Here is an 18,545-nt window from a genome sequence, read left to right on the forward strand (position 1 = left end):
TGTGATCACCGGAAGCGAATTTTGCCGTGAGGCCACTGGTTAAAAACAACTGAAAAGTGATACCACGGATTCTAGACTTCACTTATCTTTCCGGAGTCGGAGTCGAGGCAGCTGGACCGACTCCGACTCCGACTCCGGCTCCTGGCTGCTTGCCACGACTCCGGGCGACTCCGACTCCGAAACCCTGGTGGCAACCATAAAAATAGCGGCAAACTGCAATGACGTACGATACAAAATGCATCAGTTCTGTGACTTGTGTATTCTGGCTACGGGGAAGCCTATGAATATGAATAAAGCTAAAATGATATGGTCATTAAACTCTTAGCTGAGTCCCTGCTAAAATCTAGCATTTTGATTCGGGTGGACGGACATGGCACGATTAGCGAGCGGTGATCAAACTGTTAGCTAAATTTCCATTCAAACCTTTTCCGATATGCTGCTTTCATTATTATTACAGACACTTGACATATTACGGACACTTGGATGTAAAAATGATGGCTGGCACTTTCTCAGCTATCGTGATATAGCACATTATACATTCCTCACTCACGCATGTATATAATGGACTGGAATACCTGACACGTCATAACGTAAAATTGGCGACCGGCTTTTCCATTTCACAACCACGGCTGTTGGACGAAACCCGCGCGATAAAGCACTGTGAATAGCTGCCCGGGAAAAGCAGCTCTCTTCATAACTAGTTCCGACAGCGGGCGTCCTGAGCAATCGGCGTCAGCGCTCCGTGAGTCAGCTCTCAGCCGCCGGGCTACGTCAGCGGCGCCGCTGTGGTCGCCAGCGTGACGACCGACTCGGCCAGCGCGGTGGCGTTCGCGGCCAGCGCGGTGGCGTTCGCGGCCAGCGCGGTGGCGTTCTCGGCCAGCGCGGTGGCGTTTTCGGCCAGCGCGGTGGCGGCCGAGCCGGCCAGCGCGGCGCCGACCGCGCTCGGATCGCTGACCAGGGCGCCGGCGATGCAGGCGGTGAGGAAGCAGGCCACATTTCCGGCCAGCATGGCGCTGAAGGCCAGCCGCGCCAGGTCGGAGCGCCGCTCGGGCGCCAGCGCCGAGATGCCGCTGATCTGGATGCCCATGGCGCCCAGGTTGGAGAAGCCGCAGAGCGCGTACGTGGCGATGACGGTGCCGCGCGCCGACAGCTCGCCGGCGTCCACCATCTCCTTGAGGCGCGAGTAGGCCACGAACTCGTTCAGGATCGTCTTCAACGCGATCAGCTCCCCGAGCTGGTCGCAGTCCTCCCAGGGGGCGCCCATCAGCCAGGCCACCGGCTTGAACACCTTGGAGGCGATGTACTCGAACGAGAGGGCCGCTCCGGCCGCCTCCTCGAAACTGACCAGCTCGCCCAGCCAGCCCAGCACGCCGTTCACGAACGCGATGAAGGCGATGAAGGCGATCAGCGAGGCTGCGATGTAGCCGCAGATTTTCACCACGGACATGGCGCCGCGGGAGGCGGCGTCCAGGGCGTTCACCTCGTCCCCCTTCTCCACGTTGATGTCGTCGACGGTGGTGCGCGAGCGGCGAGTCTCCGGGTAGACGAGCTTTGAGACGGCGAGCGCGGCCGGCGCCGACATGACGCTGGCCGAGAGCAGGTGCGACGGTGACACGCCGAACGAGATGTAGGCGGCCAGCACCGAGCCGGCGATGGTGGCGAAGCCGCCCGTCATGATAGCGTGCAGCTCGGACATGGTCAGCTTGGAGATGAACGGCTTGATGAGCAGCGGTGCCTCCGACTGGCCGATGAAGATGTTGGCGGCGGCGTTGAGCGACTCGCAGGCGGTGGTGCCGACAGTGACCTGCAGCAGCCAGCCGATCTGCACGATCACCCGCTGCATGATGCCGTAGTAGTACAAAATCTGGATGGCGAAGCTGAAGAACACTATCACCGGCAGCACCTGCGGCATGGCGAGTACCAGGATCAGATGCAGAGTTTGGGCACTAGAGTTAGAGCTATAACATGCTTCAGTGCATCAGAGAGACACGTGACAGTGACCTGTCTGTCCAGACCGACACGTCTGTCCAGACAGACACATCTGTCCAGACAGACACATCTGTCCAGACACAGACACATCTGTCCAGACACAGACACGTCTGGCACGTCACAGACACGTCTGTCCAGACATACACGTCTGGCACGTCACAGACACGTCTGTCCAGACAGACACGTCTGGAACGGCACAGACACATCTGTCCAGACACGTCTGTAACGGCACAGACACGTCTGTCCAGACACGTCTGGAACGGCACAGACACATCTGTCCAGACACAGACACGTCTGGCACGTCACAGACACGTCTGTCCAGACACGTCTGGCACGTCACAGACACATCTGTCCAGACAGACACGTCTGGAACGGCACAGACACATCTGTCCAGACACGTCTGGAACGGCGCAGATGCAGCTGTCCAGACACAGACACGTCTGGAACGGCACAGACACATCTGTCCAGACACGTCTGTAACGGCACAGACACGTCTGTCCAGACACAGACAAAGCGACAAACAGGCACGTGCCCGTCGCTGACTCGTGTCTGCGATGATGTGTGATGATGATGTGTGATGATGATTCATGATGAAGTTAACTGAAGTTAATTGGGTAAAGAACACCAAATTGAAGCATTATTGCAGAACATCAGAATTTCTCACAGTAATCAGGACGAAAGAATATAAAAATGTGCAACAGTAAATACACTATATAAAAACACTTGGCTGATAAATCCTTCTTCTAGCTCACTCAACTCATTAAGTAGCGCATAATCACCTGGAAGGCGAAGACGTAGATGTCGGGGTCGGGATTGTCGACTAGAAAGCCGAAGACGAACTTGCTGCCCTCGTCGGTGTAGGAGAGGAAGGTGTTGACCTTGTCGCCGATGCACTGGAACACCTGCTGGCCGACCTCCCAGCGGAGGATGAGCAGGCCGAAGCACAGCTGCAGGCCCAGACCCCACAGAACGTGTCGCCAGACGACCTGAAACGCCGCAGTGACGGCCGTCAGCACGTCCCGTATCCGGTCCCGTATAATCAGAGTAAACGTCAGCAGCTCAGCCAGAAACACAAACAGGCGCCATCGACATGCGCTGGCAAAGGTCGATTGATGTGGCTTAGCGCTGCGATGTCTCGACTCCTAGGATTACAAACACTGCACGATTAGATGTGGCACAATCAGAGAGCGCCTCGCTGGCGTTCATGGCGCGTGCCTTGGGCCACCCGGTCGGTCCGAGACGGGCGCCCGTTCGGTGGCACCTACATACCTTGCCGGGATGGTGGGAGCAGAGCCAGCAGAGCAGTACGAACACCACGGCGCCCAGCGCCGAGACCAGGCGCGCCCGCTCGCCCACCGTGTCCAGTATCAGGTAGACGAGGATGCCGCCTGCGACCAGCAGAGCGCTGAGGTACCGGACAGCCCTGGAACCGCCCAGGACAGGCGTCAGCTCCGGAGCTCCGGTCTGGGGCCGCTGCTCCCGCCGGAGCGGGGCAGGCCGACCGGAAGTCCGGCCGGCAGCCGGCGCGTCCTCGATAGCGCGACGCGCCGGATTACCAGTGGAGTGCGAAAGGAAGCCGATCGGCCCGAGCGCGGCCTTGGACACGTTTGTTGGAAGCAAATGTCGGCCCAGGCCGTTACGAAAAATGTAGCTCATTGAAACTGCTTTATATATATATATATATATATATATATATATATATATATATATATATATATATATATATATATATATATATATATATATATATATATATATATATATATATATATATATATATATGTATATATCGGTATGTTCTCTGTTGTGAGTTAAGGTTCTTAAAATCAAATTAACAACAATAAAATTAATGTTAAGCGCATAATCATAATGAGAACAATATGATAAGGATGACTTCAAAAGACTTACTTTCATTTGAGCTTGACACATTCTGAAAACAATTTGTTCACGCCTTCTGGACACAACTAAATACAAAAGGAAGCCGTATCGTTTTATATACTCGTAGGTGTGTGAAAAGTTGCTTCCCGTGGCCACGAGTGTGTCCGCAGGTCTGGCAGAACGTACCTGTGGGACCACAGTGCGGCGCCCATCGTGCTGGCCGGCTGCAGCACGCCTGTGTGGACCGCCTCGCCGCAGCACGGCTTCAGGGCGTAGTAGTAGAGCGCGCCGGCGTACGCCAGCACCGTGATGATGATGAGGAAGCCCACGCCGTCGCAGTAGTCGATGGGTTCGCCGCGCTGTACGGTGTTCACGATGGCGCCGATCAAGTAGGCGTTGTAGGCCAGGAACAGCAGCGTCTTGACGGCGATCCAGAAGGAGCGCGTGTGCCGTCGGTAGAGGCCGACCAGCGCGGCGCGCGAGCTCACCACGGCGCGCGTCAGGCAGCCGTCCGCGGCCGGCTCGTCGTGCTCCGGGACAGCGTCCTGGCCGTCCGGCGGCACTCGGCCGGCCTCCGGGGGCACTCGGCCGGCCTCCGGGTCCGCCAGGTAGCGCAGCTTGGCCGGGTCACTCTGCTGGCAGGGCGGCGACCGTCAGCGACCGGCGGCGACTGCAGTGACACGGTCTGGGAGCGGCACGGCGGCCTCCCACTCACGGAAACTGCCTGATCCCAGCGGCCACCGGAGCCGACAACAGCACTGCACCAGCGGCCACCGGAGCCGACAACAACACTGCACCAGCGGCCACCGGAGCCGACAACAACACTGCACCAGCGGCCACCGGAGCCGACAACAACACTGCACCAGCGGCCACCGGAGCCGACAACAACACTGCACCAGCGGCCACCGGAACCGACAACAACACTGCACCAGCGGCCACCGGAGCCGACAACAACACTGCACCGGCGGCCACCGGAGCCGACAACAACACTGCACTCCAACCAAGGTGTGCAAGGCAATAATGCATGCAATACCGTTTCTCAATCTATGACCGCAAACTGGAGCACGATGGGATGTTACTAGCGTGTGGTGACGGTGATGTGCCTACCTGGAACTCGTCCGCAGGCCCTCCCAGATCGACTGTGGCGAGTCCGTTGGCGGCGCCGTCCGGCTGCAGCGCCGGGTTGTCGTAGGCGGCCATCTCGATACTGAGCGGCACCACCTGCAGCACCAGCGGGCACCACCGTCAGCACACACACACCGTCCGTCTCTGTCAGACCAGTCACTGGACACACGGACAGTCACACGCAGTCACACCCCGGGTAGTGAAGAGCAACGCGCAGCTCAGCTGCTCATGGGCATGGGCGAATCCTGATGGTCATTGTTTTTCACTCGGTTAGCCGGGCGGTGCCGCCGCGTTTGGCGTACCTATGCCGTCAGCAAGGGACGACCTCTCGCCTGGGTGCGCTCTCACAGGTGCGAGAGGCGACCGTGACAGGTGCCACTTGTCGGTGGAGTTCAGGATCCCCCGTATCAACACGTCGGCCCACCACAGCTGCTACCCTAACCGAACAGAATGCGGCTAGTACAACTTTACCAAGCGTGTGTTCGGCCTCCGGAAAATGGTGAATTATTTTCTGGGGTCACCGACAATGATTGGGAATCAACTTTGGTATCGGGAGGATGGAAAGTTATCGCAGATGTTTTCCACCACTGGAAAGGATCCTCAGAGCAGGGTCGCAGGGACATCATTCCTTTGTCGTCAGCTGGTAGCCAAGACGCGACGTGCAACTGGTAGGTACGAGTGTGTGCGTCGGAATTCGTACTCCGTGTGGGCGCATCGGACCACACGCCCCCACAACTTCGCTGGTAGGAATGTAAATAAAAAATACTGGTACCCAACTTACCAGTATTTACCAGTACCTACCCAAATTCAATAAACCTTTTCCATGACGCCTTAGAGCCCTGCCTAGGTACATCAATGATCAATATGGCATCAGTTGTCATTGATGACGCATGAGACGAAATACACCGAGGTGGCGAACGTTTGTTTTGCGAAAAAAAAGTATCCAGCAAACAATGCTCCCTAAAACTGGACATACTGCACGTATTTTATCGTAAATAATTTTCCGACGGCGAAAACCGAGGGACAACATTTTCCGGGTGCCGAACACACTCAACGTAGGACGATGGTACCGCGTCTGACACTTTAGGGGGAGGCAATTCAAGTTCAAGTTAATGCATTAGGAAGGGTCCAAATGGTGGGTATTCTGCACCCAGTTTACACCCAGCACACAAACAATGTGAGACAGTGCAGGACAGTACTCGTATAATGCATGGTACAGGTCTCGGCGCGAGATAAGTGGGAAAAGCGTGGGACACGGGAAAGGCATCACGGACAGTCTCGGCGCTTCCAGTGGCGGACTGTCACGGACAGTGGACGGACAGTGGCGGCACGGTAGCGGAACTGTCGCTGTGGCCTGTCTGGATGTAAGCCTCACGCGCGGAAGGTGAAGTTCCGCCAACGGTTGTCCAATTTTCATGACGTCACGACACACAACAATTTTTAAAAATGATTTTTTTTGGAACTTCTAGACCTCGTTCGTAAACAAAAATAGCACCATTAAATTCACCGTGAAAAACTGCATCAGAGAGACACCTTTTACTTAGAAAATTGACCTCACTTGACCTGACCTTGACCTGGCCTCGACCTGAAATTCATCCAGATGTGGTCCATATCACTTATTGAGTGTGTCTATTGAATTCTATGAATAAAATGACATATGAAACATGTGTCGCACATGCCCTTTTCTATATTTCGTTTTTGGTGACCTGACCTGACCGGACCTTGACCTTGACCTTTGCATGCTATTGTATGCAACGAATATTGTCTTGGTAGTCTAAAGAGACGTTTTGGACTATCAGTCTCAGTCCATTCTTCGGCAACTACGGTGCAAGGCCGATAATAATGTAGAAGCTTGCATTTTGTACCCTTGACTTGACCTTGACCTGACCTCTGACCTACTAAAGCAAAAAACAAATCGGCTCTTAAGATCCGCCTTGTTGAGAGCTTTCGATTGCCGTTTTCCCCGTCTTTCCAAGACCATCGATTCGGAAGTTAGGCAGGGGGGGGGGGGTGGCAGAGTCTGCCTCCCCAGAAGGGCGCGTATGGCTGAATAGCCCATCGGGGCGCGGGATAGAGGTCACGAAAAATTCTGAGAAAATTTGGCTGAATGGCTCAAAATTTAAAATATGTTCAATTTTAACGTGTTTGTGTTGTAACACCTCAGATTACATCACTTCAAAAATGGTGTCATTGTGTCCCCTGTGATCAGCCGAATCGAATGACATGTGACATGCTCAATTTTGATGAGCTCATGAACCTTTGAGTTTAATTAATTAATTTAAAACCACTTGATTTTTAGTGGTCAGGTAAATGACCCAAAAGTCGGGAAAAGCGGGACCTGCTAGAACGTCTTATAGTGTGGCTGCTATGGGGTTTTTCGGGATGCTGATCACGAATATCATGTTATTTACAGGGTGTCCCATAAGTTCGTTCTCACATTTTATTTGCATGTTGAACAGAGTACTTTGCGTTTTGATATATTTATGACCCCTCAATGTGCTCCCCATTTAATAGGCAAACACATGAACACATGCTGCGGCATGCCAACCGGCATGTTTGGCTGCATAGCAGGCTTAAAGTTAAACCAGACTGACTTGACATGCGCCGTGAGCTCCTCGAGGCTGGAACAGCGCTACGCTTCGACGAGCCTAAATTTCAGCATAACCAACAATTTTTTTATGAAATTTTGATCCGATGAGGTGCCTGGCATGTGGTCTTGCCACAAACGCCTGTCACAGTCTCCTTCCACCGCTTTTAAGCTTTGCTTGGCCTGTGCACTGATGCACTGTCTTGCCTGAAGATGGGCCTACGACCTCTCGGATGCCATTTTCTCCTCTATAAATGTGTTCATACTCGCGGTTCGAGTTCAGCTTGAGGGCTGAAACTCCTCCTAGATTTTCTTGGAAAAGCATTATGCTTCCCAAAGCTGTTTCTGGGACACCAATCGCAACCTGGTCAGCGTCTGGACGCCTATAACCCTACAATACCGTGATCTTGGCCTTTCGCATAGGAACATAACGGGACGAAACGGAGGCCTCCTCCTTCGCCCTTATGGGGTTGTTTTCGGGTTTGGACGGGTGTTTCATCTCGAACGTGGACTAGTTAGTCCAGATGACCTGGTTGATGTCCTCAGCCCTTTAGTTTTTTTTTTTTAGCCTCAGGCATAACGAAACTCATGTTTGGCCATTTTAAGACGTTTTTGACTGTTTTGAGCCCTCCGGTAAGCAAAGCTTAAGTCACCTTGAGTTATGTACCCCGTAAGAACAATTTTAGACAGCTGGTAATCCATCCTGAAAAGTCTGCTTACCAACTTTCTAACCCTTTGACCTTTTTGATGGCCACTTTGGCGCCACGCAGTTTTGGCCACATGGCTCACTCCTGAGAGCTGACAAAAAATAGGATAAACTTGCAATGATTGACTCCCGACAAATCATCGGTGTCACTTGCTGACTGTGCGTCCAGTTAGCGATGGACATTGTCTACAGACTGGTAGGCCTCAATCACCCTCAATCGTCGCGAATGGTCACGTGCTGACTAAATACCGAGACGTACCCGTATTGGAGACCTCTATGTTGCGGCGTTAGCCGTCTGTGTAGGAAACGGGCTCTCTAGCAAAAACTATTTTGTCTACAGAAATTAGTTACTGTGGAGCAATGAGCATATTTCTACCAGCCATGGCAACCACGTAAGCTCAGTAACGAAGCAATTTCAGCGTGTCTTTAAGCAAGAGAGCCTAAAAACGTAAAATTTAGGTGAGAACGAACTTATGGGACACCCTGTATGATCATAGATGATGTCTTCATGCAATTACACCAGGTCAGGTCAAGTCAGGTCAGGTCAACCAGTAGGGGTCCTGCCGGGTAGAAGTGTCTACCGCCTCTGGAAGCTTCGTAACATGTTACGAAGGCATCAGATCTACTCTGTAAATGTTCAATCAGTTGCTAAATTCGAATTCAGCTCCAAAAACTAAAACTAAAAAACTAAAACTAAAACTAGCCTAAAACGAGTTTCCGAGTATAAAACTCAAAAAAGTAAACTGAGGTCATCAAAGGTCTATGACCTGACCAGACCTTCAGGTGACTTTGACACCTACCCTAATGCATGGGACCAACATCATATGTTTGAACGCTTGAAACCACGAAAAGACTGCACAACGCGCGGCTAATGCGAGCCGACATACGACGAATTGCGATTCGGGCCAAACATGATCTCGAGAAATAGGCCACAGATCAAAGATCATTTGGGTCAGGGTCATGAAACTTTCAGGGTAGGTGTAAAATTGATCAACTCTCGAGCGTACTGAAAGTTTCGTCGCGATCGGCTCCTTAGGGGAAGTTGGGGGAACGCCGAATACTTTTTTTCTGACGCCCGTAGCACGCAAGGTAGACAACATAAGCTATTCTTGTTGGCGTCATTCGAGAGGCCAGTCTTTTGCCTTTCAAACATACCAGGCGCATTTGATGAATTCGCATACCGTTAAGCGCACAAACTAAAAATATCAAAGAAGTGACTTTTTCGGCGTTGCCCCGGACTGCGGGGAAAGCCGAAAATGGGAGAAATGATCTACGGGAATGCCGAAATTGATGTTTTGCTATTTTATCTCAAATTTTGTCCAGAATTCGTCAAAGCTGACACGCGTTTTAAGAGCTTAAGGACGCTTGGTGCACACTGGAAGTTATAATTGTGTGATATAGTAAGAAAAGGGCAGGTAAATCATTCCTTATGGTAACAGGCCGTTGTGTCGGTTAAAAGTGTAATTTGTGTGACTAAAAATACGCGTTGCTAATTCTACAGCGGTAAAGTTCACGTAGCGTGCTTTAACGCGCGTAATTGCACGTTTTCGGCATTACCCCAGCCAGCCATACTTTCATTTGCAGGCCCATAACTTTTCAACGTGCTGTATAAATTTCAAATAGGCAGCACACTTATGCAAAGACGTGCTGAAGATTACTTGACTGAATTGGCCAGACAAACGGTAGCATAATGAGTAGGAAATGCAGCTTCGAAGACGCATGTAGTACAAAGGAAACGTACCTTGAAAACGCTCTTGGCGCCCTCACAGCCGAAGTATTCCGAATGACGACTGGTAACAAACATGCGATAATTGGTAGTCACTTAAGCTTCAGAGCATCACTGACAGGTGGCATCCATGTCGTACGGTTTTCGAAATATCTCGAATTTTGGCTTTGCCCCAACTCCGGCATTGCCCCAACTTCCCCTATTACGCGAGCTATTCGCGAAAAACCGAGGGCCGGGGTGGGGGGCCGTTCGACCCCCCTCCCCTCCTATACGGGTGAGGGTTTAATTGGTAACAAGGTACGAGTATACCATTCGATGAGCGGTTGACGTGCTGAGTTCACTGATGCTTTTATTCTTGCTCTGTCTTTATTAGATCAAAAGTTATAGGCAAAAAACTTGTGACGAGCTTTAGCAATATTTTTACCTTTAAACCCCTAAAACCCCCCTTAATGATGAGCTAGAGTAAAAAAATTAGCACAAGAGAGATATTTTATATGGGCCCATCCGTACCCTGTAAATTCAGTGTTTCTAAGTCCAATAGGTGCCCATCGCCAGGGGGATCGTAGCCCCCGGCCGTCCTTGTTATGAAAAAGGCTTGCGATGGTTAAGGGCCAAGGGGAAATGTCACTTCCCGAAACGGTGATGGAGAAGCCATTTACTTTTCCGATTGAAGCTTTGGCAATTGGCACCAACTAACGTTAGTTCAGTTTTTGTCGGGGATCATTTTGAGTCCGTTTTGGACGGACCAGTCTTGAAGACACTGCATTTTCTTTGCAAGCCGAGTTTTAAGTTTTGCTTGACCTTCGTTGCCCACAGTCCCGCAGAATCTAATGACTGAGTGTCATCAGCGTATGATGTAATTCCACCGTGAGCAGGAAAGTCGGGGAGATTATTTTCATTGATAAATATGAGGAAGAGGATTGGACGGACTAGTGACCCTTGGGGTACACCGTGCAGTAATGGCAGCAATTTTGATCCTGTCTGCCCTGGGTTCGTCAGGTAGCTTGCGAACCAGTAGGAGGTGATACCATACCACTCTAATTTGTTTAGGAGCGCTGGGTGGCTTACACTATCGAACATTTGACTTAGATCGATAGTTGTAAGTGGTGCTGTTTGACCTTGGTCAGTGGCACGTGTGACGTAGTCGACAACACTTCTGTGAGATTCATGGGTGTTTAGAAGCATTAACTGCATTTGTTTGTGTCATGTCATTGTCCTTTTTATCACTGGAGAGTGATCCCTTGCAAGCCGTTGGTAAAATATGTGCGATAAGCATAATACCTTACCTATCGCGGGACAGAACCGCCAGGCGGATATACGCTAGATTAGGCGCCGACGGCCGCTGCAATCGCTAAAGGAGCTCGAAAGTTCCGTCCACGCTCCGCTGCGTTTAACGTGGACCTGGTGTATGTGTGTGTGTGTGGGGGGGGGGGGAGGGCCTGGGAGACCAAGTAAAAGCATATCCACGTGCCCGATGGCGACTGGGGGCACTGTGGCCGAGGTTGGGATGCCGCCCGCCGCGCCGGCCGGGACGCCGGCGACGGCACCTGCTTCGGATGCGAACGGACAAACTCGCTCGCTGCCACAGCTGCAGCTGATTCTCACTGACGATGACGCCTGCCTCACCTGGTCACTGGCCACCATGATGAAACCTTTCGCTGATTGCTGCTGTCAATCACAAGCCGATGCACTTCTCAATCTCTCACTGGCTGCTGGATCTGAGATCACTCGTCTGACTCGCTCCTCGATCACTGATTAGTGGTGCTGAACAGCTCACCCTCGAAGCGCCTCTCCAGTCGCGGTTCGGCACCTATTGACCCCTAGGGCCGCCGGCCGGCAGCTTTATTCGCACGCACACCGCCCGCGGAAATGACGTGCAGCGGCGGCGGTCGGATTCCCTGGCGGCCGCCGCTTTTTCTCAGGGTGCGTTCTTTGCACGGAAATTTAACGTGAAATGTCACGGCTCAGTCACCTCCCGGCCGCGGACGTCCCGGTGTGACGTCACGGTGAGCGGTGACGTCACCGACCGGCGGACGGACACACGGACCGGTCTGCAGTCGATGACGTCACGCTGCGCCGGAGACGTCCCGTTACACTGCAGACTACAAACACCGTCCGGGCTCCAGCGCACACCACCCGTACAGACACCGTCCGGGCTCCAGCGCACACCACCCGTACAGACACCGTCGACACTGCTATCATGGATTTTTGTTGTTGTGAATCTTACCCTCGCCCGCACATGCCATTTTCCCATCCTAGAACGAACGCACATAGGGGGGAGGGTGCCACCCCCGCGCCATTTCATCCCGGTTGGAGATAGAGCTTCGTGGTAAGACCAAAAAGATTCCTTGGGAAGAGAAGAATCCAATGATACCCAGTTTTGCCTCCTCAGGTCAGTCATTGTCCTTCCAGGTCAGGTCAAACTAAAAATGTTGCTGTTTTGTGTCACCGTTGGATATTAAGTGCGCTGCCCATCATTCACCGATGACGATGCCGAATTGTGGTGCCAAGCCAGCTAGAACCTCTTTGTTACACTATCCGACCAGGTTTTTGCTGCTGAGGTCATTTCAGGTCATTTTAGGTCAAGGTCACTGATATGTGTTTGAATGTCTGTGTGTCTGTGTGTATACTTATCCCTCGCCCCGTTGGGGGGGCATTTTGGCCCCCCCCCTGTGGTTTTTCCTGAATAGCAAGAAAACGGCGGCGCGCAGCGCCGCCAAATTTTCAGTACCTTCCCGGGCATCAATTTGACACCTTCACACCAAATTTCAAGACTTAGGTCATCTTAGGTCAGGAGTTATTGAGGTCAAACTGAGGTCATGTTCGAGCAAAAATGAGCAAAAAACATGCAATCTTGAAACGCTCACCAAACCTACAATTATCAAGCAATTTCAAAGTTCTTTATATGGTCTAGTAGACAAAAAGCGGTGCTACAAAACTGCTATCTCGGATTTTCAAAATTTTGGGTTTTTGACCCCTAAAAATTTAAAAAAAAATGATTTTTTTTAGAAAAACTAAAAAAAATCCAAAACTTTTCCGAATTTCGAAAAAACCGGAACATATGTGATAGTCCCTGCGCTCTTCTATGTACATACCAAATTTCAGATCAATATCTTGCTTTTTGGCCAAGGTATAGCGAAAAAACTGTTTAAAAATGATGACGTCAAATTTTTTAACTCAATTTTTAGCGATTCTAGACCACGTACGGCGAAACAAAGACCACCATTGAACTCCCCGTGACAAGCTGCATCGATTCGATACCAATTTTATGCAAAAATATTAACTTTGAAATTTTACCTAATTTGACCTGACCTTGACCTGACCTTGACCTGACCTTGACCAAAACGTGACTTAAGCTGGCCCCAAAGGCTGCCTGACCCACATAATCGCATTTGTCATGTAAAATGGACCATAAAACATGCATCACACGACACTTTCATATTGTGACCCCCCAGTGACCTGACCTCTGTGACCTGACCTGGTATCAGTGACCTCAAATAGCAAAATATGTGTTTGAAGAACATTTCCCCATCGATGATTTTCAATGAAATGCATTTTACTGTCTGTGAACGGTGAAAATCTGACGTTTGACCTGACCTGTGACGTTATCGGTTTGACCTAGGTCAGTGAAATTTGGTCACATGACACATGGTAGTTCCCGGGTGGAGCTATCGAACGCCGTTTGAATGTTTGCACGAAACTGCCCCAGGTATGGGGCACTCGACAGTCATAAATTGCAAAAAAAAAAAACAACAACAAAAAACAAACACGAATGTGCCCCTAGGCATTGCGTACACGAACCTGCCCCACGACGTTTTTTGTAATACATTCCATTTTTTTTTTGCTGTTGAAAAATGACACTTTTTTAACAAACAAGCTTGCAACAGTTCCGTCATCCGTGAATAGGGTGAGGTTCTTACCCGCGAATTTTGAAAAGCTGAACCGCATTTCCGAGTCAGGATCACGAAAATGAATGCTATGAAAAAAGCTTGAAAAAACGCACGAATAATACAACCTAGGGTTTTTATCAAGCAGTATAGCAGGTACAGTGTTGTCTTGTACAGTGAACGGGGGGGGGGGGGGGGGAGGGCGGCAATGATAGCCATGTTTTTTATAATTTACCTTTAGCTTCGGCAGCCACTCGTGTTTCAGTGGCGGCGGAACACCTTCAATTAAGGGGGGACACTGCCGACTTTTGGTACCAATCTTAGGGCCAATGTTAAAATGACAAAATCAAAGGGGGCACGGTGCCCCGGTGCCCTCCCCGTTCCGCCGCCTATGTCGTGTTTCCATAAACTGCCGGAAGCGTATGTGCCCCATGCACGAAAGTGCCCCGCTCTCCCCTAGTCGAAAATGGACCAACTGTTAAATTAGTGGTATCCATAATAATCTTGAGTTAGCGTAGCCAAGCCAGCACTACACTTAAAAAGCTAACTTCTTCTCTACTCGGTTAAAAGGAATTGGGCGACGGTTTTGCATGTTGGGACATATGATGCAACGCAGACGATGTCTCGTGCTGTTTCAGTATCCGACCGCAGAGATCAGACACTGTTTGTAAGGCTGACCCGCAATATACACTGTTCCATGTAGGTTTACGTACCTTCTATCATACTAAGTACTAACGTACTAGCGCAAAACATCTCTGAATATCAGTGGAGCGATTCAAGGCCAGACTAGACCGCATTGCTCCTGTGGCACGCGAGTTGCACGTATCTACTCGGTTCTGTTTTTACAAATACCTAACTGGATGACGGGTCTGTCGCTTTGGACCGACCGTACCACTAACTAGTACCGGAGGCGCGGCCCCCGAGGACGGCGGCCAGCAGGCGGAGCACAATGGGAGGCTGGTGACGAACCAGTGGGCCGTGCCCTACAATCCGCTGCTCAGCCTTCGCTACGAGTGTCACATCAACGTGGAGGTGTGCTCCTCTGTGGACGGAGTTAAAGGGACCCTCCCACCTTCAAAAAAGTTTATGAATTGGCATGGAAGTGATGTCGCTCGGTTCAGAAAGAGCGAAAACGAATATCTACCAAATTTCACCGAAAAATATTCACCGGTTTTCAAGATATTAGACTTTTACTTTTGTTTACTTTTTTGGGATCTCCGCTGTTTCTAGCGACTTTATTTTAGAATTGCGGCGTTTGCGGCAGATGTTGCGCGCAAATAGCATATACCACCGCGTGCTACAAAACGTTTTAGTCAAACATTTAAAAATCGTTAGATATCTGCGCTGACGTCACACATTCAGAGGGGTATTCCTAAGCATTAGCCCCTCTGAATCAAAATGCTGCAATTTTGAAATTCAATATTTCCGATTTAAGGCATTTCTCGATGTTGTGAGTGCCGAAACCGGTCATTGTGAGCCAGGGACCCCATTTTGGCTATCTCAACTCAAATCTAATGTTAAGGTGGGAGGGTCCCTTTAAGTACATTTTTATGTACAGGGTGGGGCAGCATAATCGGGAATGCTTTTTGGGCTCTAATCATGAGTAGGCATGACATTATTTTGATAAATTATAGCATGGCAATGAAACGCCCAAAAGTTGTGCATCATCTAACATGACTACATCCATGAGCATGCAACCTCCTGGAAAAGAGCAGCAAAATAGTTCGACGGTGCTCCAAGTGCTTTGCGCGCGCCCATAGACACTAATGTTAAACGAGTAAAACAAGAACATTTTGTTGAAACCCCTGCAATTCCACGTAGGGGAGAGTGGGGCAATGGCGGACGGTGGGTAATGCCGGCCACCCATCTCTAGTGAGTACTTTGTCCATCACTAATCAGTTGATGTTGTTTACATTTCAGTTGAGCGCCATTCTAGCACGTGGTGCAAGTTTGTCACGGTAGCTCCATTATTTTCATTTTTATAGCGTTAAATGTGTTTTTCGTATCTGATTTTTAATTTTTGTTGCATCTATTTGCTGACTGTGAAATGTGTTAACGCATTTTCAGAAGTGCTGCTTTGCAATGACCTTCAATTAAGCCTTTTTTAGGCGACTGCTGGATGTGAGGCGTTTGCGGCGCAATGCCTTTGACTGCTGCCTGCTTTCTTAAAATAAAGCTGACCTCGGGGTAATACCGGACACGTGTCCGGAATGACTCCACGCGGTTTTGTTTGCGACTTCTGTCGTTAAAGCTCAACGTTTCGGGTTGCTGTGTTTACAGCTGTGTTAGTTTGCTTGCTGTGTTTACGGTTGTGTTAGTTTGCTGCTCTGTTGGCGCCGCGCTGTTGTGTTGCAGCGAGTGCAGTGTTGTGTTGCAGTGCAGTGTACTGTTAACTGCTGAATACAGTTGTCGTTTCTTAATTCTCACTTAAATTTCCATCGAAAGAACGGTTTAAGGATGATTACCAGTGACGATATTTTGACTTTTTGTGCTATTGCACTTAGTGGCCGGCATTACCCCTCGCTTTTTTGCACCTCCATTTTTCACCACATTTTCGCGTAGGCTCTGAATCTGTCATCAGTGATCTGAGATACTAAAACTGGGTGCTATCTGAAAGCCTATTCCTTTGGCTATAACCACAGTCAAAATCACCATAAAATAGCTTCAAATAGCTAAGCTATTGAGCAAAATGCTTATGGTGTCGCCATTGCCCCACTCTCCCCTAAAGGTTGCTGGACAGGTCAACGTGTTATCACGGACAATAAGGATTGTGTGGGAATACTTAGGACAAAAGGTTAACGTAATCGTCGTAAAATAACTCTTAGCAGAGGACATACAGATGACTCACTTGAATATAAGGAAGACGCTCTTGAGCATATTAAAAAGAAACAATGTTCAAAACTTCAGCGACCAAAAATCTCACCACCGACTGGAATACGACAAAAAAGAATGGCAAGCCATATAGGGGATTGTATCGAGAATATTCCAGCGGTCATGCAAAGTAAACATCCTGTTGGGGTGATGGACCTATGGGTGGTCTTCAAGGGAGGTGCACGTGGTGCACCCTACTTCATCGAGCCCAGATAAAATGAGCACCTCTGGTAAATACATCCGCACTGTGGCAGACTCATGTGGAGCCGTCGGAACAGAGGATCACTGACGGTCCAGATCACGTCTTACGAGGACTCTGTCCGTGCTGGTACTGCAGTGAGGACGACATGTTATTGTGTAGGGCACCTCCACCTGAGATGAACCAAAAACTTCTGGTCCTTCAACTCCGCCGATTTAAATCCGACCAAATTCTTTACATGGAGCGTTTTTTGGTAGAAGGTTAATGAACAACTTATCATCAGTAAAGACGGTCTTCAGTGCAAGGTACGATGCTGATGGGCGATCATGGCGATCATGGACAAGCAGGAGGTTGCACGTGCATGCGCGTGCTTTTGGACCCGCCTTGAGAAGGTCATCGACGCCGAGGGCGGTCACATAGGATGAGAGATAGGTAAAAGGTGACCAATTGATGGGATGTTGCTAAAATAGTGCTTGGAGTTGTATTTTTAAATTCATGACCAAATAATCCCGTTTGATATTTATTCCCGATTATGCTGCCCCACCCTGTACATTTACAAGGGCTCCGACCGGCAAATGGTCCGGGCAGATCAGCTGATCGAGGCCAGCCAGGACGAGGTGGCAGCCTTCCGAGACCTCCGCTCCATTGGTGCGATCGAAGCATGCTGGCGGCTGTTCAGCTTCGAGATGAGCGACCGGTCACCAGCGGTGCTGGCGCTACAGGCTCATCTCGAAGACCATCAGCTGATCTTCTTCCAGCCTGGGGAGGAGCGGCAGGCAGTGGCTGGGGAGCCGCGCCACACGCAGCTGACTGCCTGGATGACCTACAACCGGGCGTCGGCCGGCGAGGACCCCGAGGGCCTCCGGGTCAGGCCCATGTCACTCCACTTTTGATGACATCATAAGGGGGCCTCAGGACAATTAATGGCGCGGTGCGCCACAATCGCTCCCAAGCTACTGGCCAACAGATGCCATTTTTGAAAATATTATTTTGAAATAAAGTTTCAAGTAATGAAAATATTGCAATGAAGTTGTAACTTAAATCAATACCATATCTAAAAACTTACTGAAAAATATAAAAAAACGACAATATATTCAAATACACAATTAATATATTGTCGTTTTTTATATATATCTGTCATGGATAACACACAATTACTGAAAATTGATTTATCCATAGTAAAAATATAAGCTCGATGCGTTTTTACGTTGCTTTCCTACTGCTGCAGAGGGTTTTTAAATCGTCTATATCTTCAAAACCGGCCATTTCTTAGGATATTGCTGCTTTTTTTGTCGCTGTAAAATTAGTTGGGCTTTCCATTGATATCAACGGCTGAGCGGTATGTGCAGAGTGCCATCAATAATCTTCAAATGAAGTTAGTCACTTTTAAGTACGTTGCAAAGGAATGGAGTACCCCTTTCGAGCATCAGGGATGACGTCACTCAGGATCTGTCTCTGATTGGTCGGCGGGGGAGTGACTGTACCTTCTGTAGATGGCCTTGCTCCGGGTGCTCTACCCGGACTTCCCCCTGAAGTACCGCTGGGACGCCGGCCAGAAGCGGTGGCACCGGCGCCGC

The 18,545-nt window shown here is 50.0% G+C and overlaps 1 protein-coding gene across 4 annotated transcripts in view; it reads right to left on the minus strand.

Annotated features, from left to right (window-relative positions):
• Positions 1-240: 240 nt before the first annotated feature.
• LOC122370335 (sodium/nucleoside cotransporter 1-like) overlaps positions 241-18,545 on the minus strand; it is a 41,298-nt gene continuing 22,993 nt past the window's right edge. Inside the window, exons 1-6 of one of the 4 annotated variants that reach the window (XM_043345831.1) lie at positions 11,638-12,199; positions 4,975-5,088; positions 4,054-4,499; positions 3,259-3,412; positions 2,769-2,975; positions 241-1,903 (exon numbers count right to left, since the gene is read on the minus strand). In XM_043345831.1, the coding sequence (XP_043201766.1) occupies positions 767-1,903; positions 2,769-2,975; positions 3,259-3,412; positions 4,054-4,499; positions 4,975-5,088; positions 11,638-11,655 (2,076 nt within the window). In that variant the 5' untranslated portion in view covers positions 11,656-12,199 and the 3' untranslated portion in view covers positions 241-766. Of the gene's footprint in view, positions 1,904-2,768; positions 2,976-3,258; positions 3,413-4,053; positions 4,503-4,974; positions 5,089-11,637; positions 12,200-18,545 lie in introns of those variants that run through there. The other 3 variants (XM_043345830.1, XM_043345829.1, XM_043345827.1) reach the window with 3 other exon arrangements.

Source organism: Amphibalanus amphitrite, unplaced genomic scaffold (genome assembly GCF_019059575.1).
Source record: "Amphibalanus amphitrite isolate SeventyFive unplaced genomic scaffold, NRLGWU_Aamphi_draft 001123F_arrow, whole genome shotgun sequence".
Taxonomy (NCBI): domain Eukaryota; kingdom Metazoa; phylum Arthropoda; class Thecostraca; order Balanomorpha; family Balanidae; genus Amphibalanus; species Amphibalanus amphitrite.